Source organism: Mesocricetus auratus, unplaced genomic scaffold (assembly GCF_017639785.1).
Source record: "Mesocricetus auratus isolate SY011 unplaced genomic scaffold, BCM_Maur_2.0 Super-Scaffold_100010, whole genome shotgun sequence".
NCBI classification, from domain to species: domain Eukaryota; kingdom Metazoa; phylum Chordata; class Mammalia; order Rodentia; family Cricetidae; genus Mesocricetus; species Mesocricetus auratus.
This window is the reverse complement of record NW_024429194.1, coordinates 38,242,360-38,256,315: the sequence shown is the minus strand read 5'-3', so window position 1 is coordinate 38,256,315 and position 13,956 is coordinate 38,242,360. Positions and strand designations below refer to the sequence as shown.

The following is a 13,956-nucleotide window of genomic DNA, read 5'->3' as shown; positions in this document are numbered from 1 at the left end:
ACTATTCAGCAGAAAAAAACACAATGGAATCCTGAAATTTGCAGGCAAATGGATGGCACTAGAAGAAACCATCCTGACCAAGGGAACCCAGTCACAAAAAGAGAAACACGGCATGTACTCACTCATATATGGATTTTAGACATAGATCTGGGGAGTGCCAGCCTACAATCCCATGGCCAGAGAGTCTGGGAAACAGAACCTTCATTCAGTGGCTGATGGAAGCAGAGGCAGACTCACACGGCTAAGCACTGAGCTGAACTCAAGAAATCCAGTGACAGAGAGGGAGGACTGATGACCAAAGGCATTAAGACTGGGCTGGTTTAACCCCCAGAAACAGCTGAACTGACAAGGGTTAGCTCTTGAATCCCAGACTGTTGCTTGGGAATCCAGCATGGGACTGATCAAGACCCCCTGAATGTGGGTGTCAGTGAGGAGGCCTAGGTAATCTATTGAGTCTTGGGTAGTAGATCAGTATTTATTCCAGGTATACAAATGGACTTTGGACTCCCATCCAACAATGAGAGATGCACTCTCACCCTGGATGAAATGACAGACTATGGACACCCCCATGGAGGTCCTCACCCTCCCTGGGGAAATAAGGGGATATTGGGGGAGTTGGTGGGAGGGCACGGGAGGAGTGGAAGGAAACGGAGAGGGACCTGGAATTGACATGTGAAGCAGCCTAGTTTCTAATTTAAATTTAAATTTAAAAATAAAAAAAATACATAAAAGATTCTTGTAGGAATTGGGAAAGGGGAAAACATGATCAAAATATATTGCATGATTTTTGTCAATAAAAACGAAACTACAACAACAAAATCATTTTCAAACAGAAAAGAAATTATGGTCCCTAGTTTACGAAAACAAAGGGGGAAGAAATTAAATAATTAAACCAAAATGTAGGATGACATGAGAGTAAGATTGATTCGTTTCTTTGTATTATCATGAAGTATGTAAAATTTCTATTTGAATACATATTACTTGGTTAATCAGGAAATAATCCCACCTACAGAGGTTGGTTAATATTCTGTAGCTCTTGCTAGGCGTTGGTAGTGGATGCCTTTAATCCCAGCATTCGGGAGGCAGAAGCAGGTGGATCTCTGTGAGTTAGAGGCCAGCCTGGTTTACAGAGTGAGTTCCAGGACAGCCTCCAAAACAATACAGAGCAACCTTGTCTTGCAAAAGCATATATATATCTCTATGCTCTTGCCTGCTTCTGCCTCCCGAGTGCTGGGATTAAAGGTGTGTGCCACCATAGCCCGGCATCTAGCTCTTATGATATAATGAGTCCATTAGAATGTAACATCCATGAAGATATCAGCTGTTATTAGCTTTGTTCATTGGTAGGTCTCCCATGTCAAGAATATTATTTGAAAAAGTGTGGCTTTTAGAAATATGATTTGAATAAATGACAGAGTGCGACAATGAATATATGCCTCCATTTCTAATGACAATTTTAGGATGTAAATACTGTAGAATCATTTCCTTTCAGTTAATATATAAGTCATTATGGATTTTGAATGCCTATCTTTAACATGCTTTCTCTGAGGAGATTCCTTCCATGTAGAGTTTTCTTGGGTGGGGGAAAGGGTTAACTCACAAATGGAGATATGAGTTCTAATGCTTGTGATTTGAAGGACTATTACAGAAATCTTTTACAATGGGCAAATATCTTTAAATCAGTCCCGTTTGGTTGAATTCAAGTAAGTAAACCATAATTACCCTGTTAGCAAGTGTCATTTTGCTATTCAATTAAAATATTTGTAGGCATATCATTTACAGAGGAAAAATGTGATTCATGAATCCTTAGGCTTTGATTGCTGAAATAAAATTGATACTAGGGTTGAATGATTATTAAAAGTAACAATTGACAAATCATATAAGACAGTATATTGTACTTCCAAGTCATCCACAGAGGGAAGTCTTTCAAGTAATTTTTTTTTTTTGGTTTTTACGAGACAGGGTTTCTCTGTATTGTTTTGGAGGCTGTCATTCCAGCCCAGCCTTGAGCTCACAGAGATCTGCCTGCCTCTGCCTCCCGAGTGCTGGGGTTAAAGGCGTGCACCACCACCGCCCGGCTCAAGTAATTTTTAATATGTATGCAACTTAGATATAAATCATTCATGAAGATAAATAGGTTCCTTATTTTAAACTTTGTCTTTCTTGCATATGTTCTCAAAATTGCAGTGGGATATGAGGGATTGATAGTAATTGTCATCTATAATGATATTTTTGTTATAACTTAGTGTTGAAATAAGATACAGTGGTGTGGCTATCTAAGAGAGAGCTTTTTCTTCATCCCCTCCCCCACTAGGATTCAGAGTTTCCCACAGATATGCAACCAGATCCAAACTTGAGTGCATGTAAAGAAAACCTTTGTCCAGCAAAATTTGACTACAAACTAAACAACATTTTCAGACTTCATGAACTCCCAGTGAGCTGGTAGGACTATTAAAATTTTATTAATGCTTTTTGAGATCTTATTGTCCTGTCTAAACTGTGGTGCTCTTTAAACTATTCATGGCTTATGTGACTTATTCTGGCTTGCAAATAGCTACTTGCAGCAAAGAAACAATCTACTTATGGCTTCTGGAAAATTGTCTAACTTAATTGATTTAGGCACTTGGTGGCAGTGTAGACTAAGTGCACTATTGTGATTATTATTGTTGAGGTTATAGTTCCAGCTTAAAATAACACACATGGTTCTAAGAGAGTTTTCCAGGAGCATTTAAACCTGAGCTCTGAGAAAACTATGGATATCATTTGTTTTGTTGATTTTATCAATTCAGATTTTCCTAGTAATGTAATTTTTGTTTTGTTCTTTTCAAAGTTATAATTCTATGGAATGTAGTCACAGTGATTTAAGAAAAAATTACATTCATTATACTATAATTACTTCATGAATCTGAACATTAATATTTCTGAAAAATGTATTTATTTTGTATCTTTGGACATTGATGGGCTGCTAAGTATTTTTTGAGAACATCTTTCTGTCAGTAATCTGTAGCTATAAAATATAACTTTGTGGAACACATAAACTTCAGTAAACAATTTTGGTTGATAATCATGGGTATTTATTATAGTTTCGGCAAATAGCATTTCTTTCTTGAATTTTGAAATATAATCTAAGGTATATGCAATTTTTATTGAAGAATCTATGATTTGGGTAAAATCATATACAGGAAAAGTTTTGCAATCCTTCACAAACTTTTTAAGCAAGACTAATGTATTGTACCTGACATATACATATATTTTACCTTTAGTTCTTCTCTTTTCCATTTGAATTATGTCCTCTGCTTTGATGATATATGGTATGGTATTTTAATAACTTTGATTATAGATGACATATATCTATATAAACATATGGATATATAGATATACTGAACACTATTTGTTTATATCTTAGGAAGAAGAATGCTACCTATAATGTTTTACTTATATGTATATAATAGATATGATCTTAGTGACATGACCAAAGCACATAAGTCAATGAATTGGAAACTTCAGTTAATATTTAAACAGAATCATAAAAATGATGCATTCATCCCTTAAGGTTCTATATACAATGAAAAATACACTCTCTGTGTGTGTGTATGTGTGTGTGTGTGTGTGTGTGTACATGCATATGTGTGTGTCATTTGAAGTAAGGTCCTAACTTTTTCATGAAACGCCTTTTAACTAGATGTGGTTCTATATGATATTTCTTAACATCAGCTAAGCCAATAGAGCATAATGTATAATTCTGATTAAAAATAAAATACTTTTTATTTTTACAGATTTTACTTATAATTCAACAGTAGGTATAATATGAATTGGTATAAAAAAAAGACCTGGCTATTTCAGAATTGCATTTTAAGAATTTTCCATAGTATACTCCACTCTATTACACCCAGACAATGGCAAGAATATGAAGAATTAATTTGATAATAAAAAAGAATTATAATAGAGAATGACTCTCTACTCCTGTTTGCAAAAATACCCAATGGTCTGTGTTCCAAAGGAAACATATGCATAGAGTTCTCTTTTTTATTTTACTAAAATGTTTTTTTTTCACACATTGCATTCTGATTATGGTTTTCTTCACCTTACTCCCCACAGTTCCTTACCAACTCCCCACCCATCCAGATCCACACCATTTCTGTCTCTCATTGCAAAACAAACTGGCCCCTAAGGGACAATAATAAAATAAAGGAAAAGGAATTTGAAATAGGACAAAACAAAAAGAAGAAAAAGAGTCAAAGGAAAGGACAGGAAACACATTTAGAAAAGGAGACATACTTGTTTGCTCACAGAGAAATCTCATGGAAACACAAAACCAAAAGGCATAACATATATGCAAAGGAACTGTAAGGTTGAAGAAAAGAAAAGAATGCTCTGACCCATCCAAGAAACCTCTAAAGATGCAGTTGAGTTTGTTTTCTGTTGAAGATGTAAAGCTGGGCATGCAGCCTACCCTTACGAGTGTTTTGTTTTCCCGTGGAGGAAACTGAATTTTCATTTGCAAGTGGTTATCAACTGGAGATTGTAGTGTGCATTCTTCCCTCCAGCCACCTGTGTCTCACTGCTGTCTCAGCCCCCAAGTAACACACAAGACACTATATTAATTATGAAGTTGGGGCTGTTTGCTATGGTTTCTCATTGGCTAGCTCTGACTTAATTATTAACCCATAACTAGTAGTATATATTTTTATAAGGTCTTAGCTTACCAAGGACACAGCCTCATGTGTCTTCTCTTCCCTGGAATCACATGGCAACTCTCTTTACTACATTTCCCAGGATCCTCCTTGACTCCTAGTCCCATCTATCTTGCTTCCTTATTGGCCAACAATGCTTTATTTATCAACCAATAGAACAACATATACACAGGACTTCTCTCATCAGGAGATAGCTTTGGGTCAAGGATGTTTTTTTGTATTTCTTTCAGCTTTAGGACCCCATCTGATGCAGACCTATGCAGACCCTATGCATTGCATTCTCCCACAGTCTTCATGAGTTCATATGCACTTCAGTCCTGCTGTGTCCAGATAGCTTTTTTCCTTGATGTCTTACATCCTTTGTGTCTCTTAAACTCTTTCTGCCTTTTGTTCCATAGGGTTCCTGAGACCTGAGGGGAGGGATTTAATGGGGACATTTCAGTTAGGGCCAAGTGTTTCAAGGTCTCTTACGCTTTGCAAACTGTGCAGTTGTGGGTCTCTGTATTTGTTCCCATCTTCTGAAGGAGGGAGCTTCTCTGATGACTGCTAAGTAAAGTACTGATCTATGAGTACAGCAGAATGTCATTTTAGTCATATTATTGTTACATTATTTTAGCAGAACAGTAGTATTTGGTTTTACCCTAGTTCCCAGTTCTGTCTAGTTTTAGGTTCTTGGTCACCCTAGTAGTGTCAATTGTGGGCCTTAAGTCAAATAAGATGTTTGTTGGTTACTCTGAGAAATTTTGTGCAACCATTGAACTAGCATATTTTGCAGGCAGATCACCATTGTAGATTGAGGACTTTATAGTTGGGTTGGTTGCTGGGGGATGTCCTTTTGGATATACGTTTCTCTTATTGTCTGATAAATAAAAACACTGTTTACCCAATAGAGGCAGGGAGATAGACAGGATTAGGAGACAAGGAGAATTCTGGCAAAGGTAGGCAGAGAGGCACTGCAAAGAGGATACCATGTAGACCACAAAAGAGTAACAGGTTCAGGCATTCTCTGATAAGCCAAGACCACATGGAAATACATAGATTTATAGAAATGGGTTAATAATTAAGACAGAGATAGCCAGTAAGAAGCCCTAGCCATCAGTCAACAGTTAATATAGCATCTGTGTGCTTATTTTGGGTTAAATTGGCTGTGAAACCAGACTGGAAGAAAACTCCAGCAACAGTTTGCATTTACCTTTATCCTTTGGTATCATGCAGTTTACCCTTGAGTGAATATTCTTCCATAGGGGAGACAGGTACCAGTTTGACTTTTTCATGTTCAATGAGTTGTGTAAGTTTTTGTCCTCAGCAATAGGGCAACCATCAGTTTGTGGAGAGCCAGAAATAGCTTTGGCAATAGCCAGGCTATTATCATCTACAATTTTAATTTGTGACTTCTTTAATCTAAAGTGAGAACCCTAGGCTCTCAGAGGATTATTTCCCCAGTTTTCATTGATAGCAGTTCTCTTTCACCTACTCACATTCCATCTCCTAAATTAATAGCTAATCACATTACAATAGCAAATCTTGGCTTACACAGACATTTGGTAATAAACTGTTTGACTCTTAATAGTCACCTGCATTGGCTGTGCAGTAGCTGCTAGCCATGACTACTGAGATCAAGCAGCTAGATGTCCTCAGAACAGCTGGAATGTTTTACAGAGAGAAAGAGCTGGTCAATTAAAAAGTTGAGTGGAAGTAAAAGGGAATATTTTTACCCAATGAAAGAAGAAAAAGAAAGAGGGAAACGGTTGCTTTTATAAAAAACAAGAACCCAGATTTCAACTCATTTTATTTCTAGCCACTACAAAGACAGCTGTCCTGTAACTACTAGTGCAGCCCAGGGAGGAATTTCATCATCTTTGCTAGTTATTTTATAAGGAGAGAATGGTCCATCTTTATGGCTTAAGCAGTGGAAAGGTGAACTAGTAGAAAGAATGGCGTTTAATCTTTCAGGGTACCTTAGATTAAGTTGCTGCTTTGGGACAACTGATTTAGGGGGTTGGTAGCTTTGTTGGCAGTCTGTTTATTTCTGCTTGTGGTACTACTGTTTCTTCTTTGCTATGTGTTTGCGGGGCTCCCATCTGTTTTATTTTATTTTATCAATTCTTCCTGTTTATTCTATTTTAACTGTCAGCTATTAACTAGACATAATATAAAATTTCAAAGTAATATTTAGTGTTTCTCACTTCCTTGAGGTGGGGGAACTGGAGAGATGGATCCGTGGTTTAAGAGTGATGTCTGTGCAATTCTGAGAACCATAATTCAGACCCCAGGGAACACTTAGCAAACTGGCATCCTGGCTACTCATCTCATTCCAGTTCTGAGAGATTATCCTGGTTCAGTACCCAGTACTACTGAAAACAAATACAAAGCCCTACTATTTTAATTCCATGTTATAACCCCACAAGCATAGACACACATGGAGTAGTGGTACTTAATGTATCTATAATAAAATGTTTACTAGTTTGATTATATCTTCTTTAGGCAAGATCATTTTCTCAATATCTAAGAATTAATTTTGTTTTGCTTGACAATTAATCAGTGGGGAAATGTTTTTAAGCTGCAGTTGGTACGTTTCTTTACTTTGAAATGTATAAGAAAGGCAATTAGTACTGAAGACAAAAACAATACGATTACTACTTTTAGTGTTTTACTGAGCACTAGTAAGAAGAGTCATTTGCTTTAGTCACTATCTGAGCACATTTCAGTAAGCAATTATGTTCTCTCTATTTTTGTTAGATACAAACAGAAAGACAGATAGACAGACAGACACACATGTGATGCTTGGACACAATAATAATTACAAGATTCGAATCAGTTATAGTTTTAGATGAAAGCAATAAGTAAATCACAAGTTATTTTAGAAAAATTTCAAAGAAAGAAATCTCTATTTTTACAGCTATGCATACAATTTACCAGTAATATAAAACCTTATAACATATGATTTAGGCCAAAATCTCTGTTTTTCCCTCTTGAGAATCATGACCCAGGATAATTGCTTTACAGTTGAATATTAAAATAATTAATTAGATTGTGTGTAAGTGCAAAAATGCTAATTATGAATCCTTTTTCTGCAAAAACATACATCAAAACATATTTTTACTAGCTTTTTTAAAACAAGGTCATAATAAAAACATGTATTAAAATCCAGATAATTTAAAAAGTCTTAATTTCTTACTAATTTGCATTTTTATAGAGGGCAATTTTATAGGTCAAAGAACCAGAAGGCCTTTAAATTAGATTAGTTAAGAGGATTTTTTAAGCTCTGGTTTACGTATATGTGTTTCTACTACTCTTGCAGGATGTCTTAATGGTATTCGTCCACTTAAAACGTGCTCTTCAATAAAATACATGAGTTAAAAATTCCCCTTTTGTCTAGATAACTATGTGGTAATCATGTTCTGTTCTAGTACCCTTCTTTCTCATGAGAAACCTGGGCAGAAATGCAGGGACTTATAATCGCATTTGTTTTTCCCATTCTCCCCACCTCCTGTCTGTATTTTTGTTACTTGCTTTATTGTCAGGGCAGGAAAGAGCGACCTTTGCTTAATTAAGGAAGGAAGACTGAATGTTTATCTCACATCTGAGAGTACAATCCATCATGGTGGGCAAGGCATAGTGCAGGAGATTGAGGAAGCTGGTCATGTTCCATCAGCAGATAGGATGGAGAGGATGGTAAATGCCTGTGTTCAGGTAGCTTACTCCTTTTGTTCAGTCCTAACCCTTGGAATATTATCTCCCCCTTTTTATTGAGTCTTTTCAACTCAGTTTACTGAATCTAGATATTTCTTCAATGACACACCTAGACATTTGTTTCCATGGCAACTTAAAATCCCAAAAAGTTGACAACCAAGACTAGCCATCTACATCTCTCCTCTGAAACACTTATCAGTCACTAGTAACGTCTTCTATCCAACCAATGGTCACTCTTAACTTCTTGTTTTCTTTACTACTCAGGTACTTCATAGAAAGATGTCTACTCCTGAGACTCCTGCTGATGTTAGTGTGTCCTGGATTTCCTCTGGACATCCTTGCTCCTCCCTCTTAGCTTGTTCAGTGAACTGCTCCTCTTGGGCCAGATATCTTGTTAAGGGACTGCCCCTTAAGAGCAGCTATTAGCTTTATCTTTTCTCTAAATGCATTTCTCAGGTGGCATCTTGTATTCTCTGAGTTTCAGTAGTTTCTAAGTGGTAAGATGTTGAAATTTCCTCTGAGCTTGAATATTGAATAGGATTCCCCAACTCTCGTGTCCAAAGAAGTGTGTGTCTGCTACCCTCCATATTCACAAGAGAACTACCATAAATAAATAGATACCAGCTAAAATCCTACAACAATTATGATCTTTCACCATTAAAGCTCCCAGACAGGAACTGTAAAGGATGTAGCTCAGTGGTAGAGCACTTGTGTGGAGATATGTTGTTTATGATCTACTAAAGCCACTGAAGATCAGAAGAAGCAAAGCAGCCAACCACTAGCTGTTACCTCTCCTTCAGACTGAAAGGGTGATCCTTAATCCTCGGTGTGGCTGGAAACTGAATCTCTTCCTGTCCTCAGTGTAGCTGGAGAGAAATTGCTAGCTCTGAGCCCCTGCTTCTATCTTACATATCTCTGTGGTGTTGGAATTAAAGGCACAAGCTCTGTTCCTTTTAGACTCTTATGTAGCCCTCGGTAGCCCTGAACTCACAAAAATCCATCTTTCTCTGTCTCCTGAGTCCTGTTGTTAAAGGTGTGTGCCACCACTGCCTGGCATCTATGGCCATGGCTAGCTTTGCATTCTGATCTTCAGTCAAGTTTTATTAGGTCATAAACAATATATCACCACACACTTGTCTAGTAATTAGATCCCCAGTTTGCTGGGGAATCTCTCAATAACTCTGGTAGCTCTTTGATTTATAACACATTTGTAACATGCATTCTTCCTGCCAGCCTGGTTCCAGAGTCATGTCAGTCCACACAGGAGGCTATAATAATTATGAAGCTGTTGGCCATTTGCTTGGTTTCTTATCAGCTCTGAATTATTAATTGATAACTGCTAATCTGAGTATTTCCATGTGGTCTTCTCTTACTGGAGAAAGGATCTGGAACTCTTATACCTCTGATGTCCTTTATCATAACTGACTGTGCCTCTGTTTCCCAGAATCCTCCTTGACTTCTAGTCCCACCTATCTTGCTTTTCTATTGGCCAACAGTGCTTTATTTATTCCACCAATGAGACAGCATATACTCAGAAGGACTTCCCCATCATCTCCTCTTTTCTAAATAAAAAGAATGGTTTTAACTTTAACATAGTAAAATATATAACAAGGCAGTTATTAAACAAGAAGTATAAATACAATATTTAGTCCATTAACATTTAGCAATATTTTTTTGTTTTGTTTTTTTAATTATTATTATTATTTTTTATTTTTTTCTTTTATTTTCCAGTTTAAATTTAGATAAGAAACAAGGTTGCTTCACAAGTCAGTTCCAGGTTCCTCTCCCTTTCCCTCCCCTCCTCCCATGCCCTCCCCTCAACCCCCCCCCCCGTTATCCCCTCATTCCCCCAGGGAGGGTGAGGCCCTCCATGGGGGTGTCCACAGTCTGTCATTTCATATAGGGCAGGGCCTAGACCCTTCCCCAAGAGTTCGGGGTGAGAGTGCACCTCACATTTTTCTATGGGAGTCCAAAGTCCGTGTGTATGCTTTGGATGGGTACTGATCTGCTGCCCAAGGCTCAATAGATTCCCTAGGCCTCCTCACTGACACCCAGATTCAGGGGGTATTTATCAGTCCCATGCTGAATTCCCAGGCTGATGCCTGGGATTCAAGAGTTAACCTTTGTCTGGTCAGCTGTTTCTGGGGGTTAAACCAGCCCAGTCTTAATCCCTTTGATCATCAGTCCTCCCTCTCTGTTACTGGCTTTCTTGAGTTCAGCTCAGTACTTAACCAAGGGAGTCTGCCTCTTCTTTGATCAGCCACTAAATGAAGTTTCTGTTTCCCATACTCTCTGGCCATAGGATTGTAGGCTGGCACTCCCCAGATCTATGTCTAAAATCCATATTTGAGAGAGTACATGCCATGTTTCTCTTTTTGTGACTGGGTTACCTCACTCAGGATGGTTTCTTCTAGTGTCATCCATTTGCCTGTGAATCTCATGATTCCATTATTTTTTTCTGCTGAATAGTACTCCATTGTGTAGATGTACCACCTTTTCTCTATCCACTCTTCGGTTGAGGGACATCTGGGTTGCTTCCAAGTTCTGGCTATTACAAATAAAGCTGCTATGAACATAGTGGAACAGACATCTTTGTTGTATGAATGGGCATCTTTTGGATATATGCCTAAGAGTGGAGTTGCTGGGTCTTGTGGTAGGTTTATTCCCATTTTTCTGAGGAATCTCCATACTGCTTTCCAAAGTGGCTGAACCAGTTGGCACTCCCACCAGCAATGGAGGAGTGTCCCCCTTTCACCACATCCTCTCCAGCATAAATTGTCATTGGTGTTTTTGATTTTAGCCATTCTGACAGGAGTGAGATGGTATCTCAGAGTTGTTTTGATTTGCATTTCCCGGATGGCTAAGGATGTTGAGCACTTTCTCAAGTGCCTCTCAGCCATTTTAGACTCCTCTATTGAAAACTCTCTATTTAGTTCTGCAACATTTAGCAATATTTAAAGAAAATATATTCGATCCTATCTTTGTGAGTCTAAAGTCTTAATTGTAACTTATCTTTTATCATAACTAAGGAAAACTATACTTATAACTATCTGTCTTTAACTCCATCAAAGAACACAAAAGGATAATATACAAATACTATTGACAGAGACATCTCGCTACCTGAATAGTCACCCTAAGTTCCTGTGTAATGTTGGGGCATCCATCTTTAGCCCATAGGCCACAGTGTGTCTGGCAGACTTTACAGCAAAGCAGGAAATTTTAAACTGTCCATCTGCATTGGCAGTTTGTCAATCATTTTTCTGGGTCCTCCAGAAATTCCAGCAGACTCTTCAATGATGTAGGAACGCTTTAGGACTGCTCATCAGGTTTAGCAGTCACTTTCCTGTGGGTCCTGTAGTTCCAGTCTATCAAACAGTAAAAACAGTTTCTTGCCCAAATGACTAATCTTGCCATGTTGAAAGCAAACTCCATAACAAGTTTCTTAGATGCCATTCTTCCTCTCAGATGTCAAGTAAAACCCTAAACCATTTTAAATGCCATTTTCTGAAGTTCTTTAAAAGGTTTGAAGACTATCTATCTATCTCAAATATATCTCTGTATATCTAGAAAACCTAACTGGCCTAAGTTTTGACTATTATAGGTAACTATAATCTATATTTTATTATGCATTACGTTTAAAAGATCATCATAAACACAATACTTAAACAAGAGGAGAAATATACACATCACAAAATTGACCTTAAATTTGTATCAGTAAATGAAAATCCATATCAATATAAAGTATTCATTTCTGTGTCATATCCTACTTCTGACACCAAATAATTTAGAAATATTAAGCCACACATTACAAGTTAAACTTAGAATGTAGTTTTGAAATTAAGGTCCTTTTAAATAACTATAGCTTTTAGTTAGCATCTCAATATATATAAATTTTTATATTGTGAATAATATGTTTACTTATCTTCAAAACCATTAATATACTAGAGTGAAGCATGCATTTAAAATTAGAATTATAGAAGGAAAGTACCCATAGTTTGCAGAGTTGACTTGAAGAAAAAATTCTTCCCTAGATGGGTAATTATTAGAGAGATACAGCCTACTATTTTTAAGATTTGGTACCAAAGTGCTAAGGGATAAGTATTAGGTAAGCTTCTATTATTTAATGATACAGTAATAACATTTGTACCATTAACTTTTAAGAAGAAAGACACATATGCACACACAATAAATGCAAGCATTAACTTTAATGAGCTATTTACTTTTGGGGGGTATGTTCCATGAATAAATGCATCATTTAATTAGCAGATTAGATTTTCAGGTTTTTTTCATATGTCTTTAGTGTCCTTTCCTGTCTCATTCCTTAATTTTAGACTAAGATTGTTCGGGCACTTTGGGTTTGTCAAGTAGTTGTCATCTTCCAGAAAGTGTTCTCATATTTTTTTGGTCAACTTACAGCTAAAAATTATGGAAGGGCTTTTCCGTTGGTCACAGATGATGCGTAAAACATTTTTAATTCCAGCATTTCATAGACTCAGTCAGAGACCGACAGTTGCCCTTCTGGGGCTATAACCATTTTTCATTCCCTTTTAATTATCTAGATCCATAGTAATAACCACGGTGACCTACAAGAAGGCATTGTTGGACATATTATAATTATATATAGCAATTATGCTTAGTGCCAACAATGCATAAAATCCTACATATTAACTAAGGATAGTAGAGATGAAACTTTGCTAGTCTCACTTAGGACATAGTTTCAGTTTGTGAAAAGCCAAGGCATTTACTTTTTGCATAAAACTTTTTTTCTGGAGTATATTATTATGTTAGGACAGGTCTATTTCTGTGAGATGATAATGCATTAATAATATTCCAGTAAATATAGGAAACACTTGTCACTTCAGCTCCTCCTTTCATTATATACTAATATTTTCTATTACCTGCTGTGTAATAGAAAGGGAAATGGAGTTCAAAGCAAAGGTTAATCTATATAGAATCCAGGAAAGGTTGTTCAGGACATAGACCAGTGAAACACATTTTTCTCTTGAACAATTTCCTGTTTCAAAATACTTATAATTTTCTTTAAATAATTAGACAGACTGTGACATTTGAACAATCAATGACTCTAGTAATTTCTGACATTTTTAGTGCCTCATTAAAATTGGCAAGTTTCATCCATTTTAAAGTTAATGTATATGGAATGACATTTATATACACATGTATACATACACAAACACTTATATATGAATTATATGACAGATGGGTTGAAAGCATCAGTTCTAAATCTTCAACCAATTCTGGAAATTTCGTTCATGGCCATGACTAGAAAAATATTGCCATGTTGGTTTCACATTATTTTTTGTATTCATAGTGATTTTTATAATCTAATAGAAGGCAATAAAACTTTTATTAGGCTTATACACTCCACATACATAACAATATTTATGTTCAGATCGCACTTTAATTTAAAACTACTGACATTATCCTAAGGCAATAACCATTAATTTTAGAGTGGATCATAAAATAGCCCATTTTAACTTGTATGTTTGTGAATACCTAAAGTTTATCAGTTTTTTTTGCCTACTATCTCATTTGGCTGCTGTCATTGTTT

At 36.6% G+C, this 13,956-nt stretch overlaps 1 protein-coding gene across 5 annotated transcripts in view; it reads left to right on the top strand.

The window, feature by feature from the left end:
- Positions 1–13,956, top strand: part of Spag16 (sperm associated antigen 16) — an 809,062-nt gene that overhangs the window by 121,594 nt on the left and 673,512 nt on the right. For all 5 annotated transcript variants that reach the window (XM_040753382.1, XM_040753381.1, XM_040753385.1 and 2 more), the window contains one exon: positions 2,315–2,442. In XM_040753382.1, the coding sequence (XP_040609316.1) occupies positions 2,315–2,442 (128 nt within the window). The remainder of the gene's footprint in view (positions 1–2,314; positions 2,443–13,956) is intronic.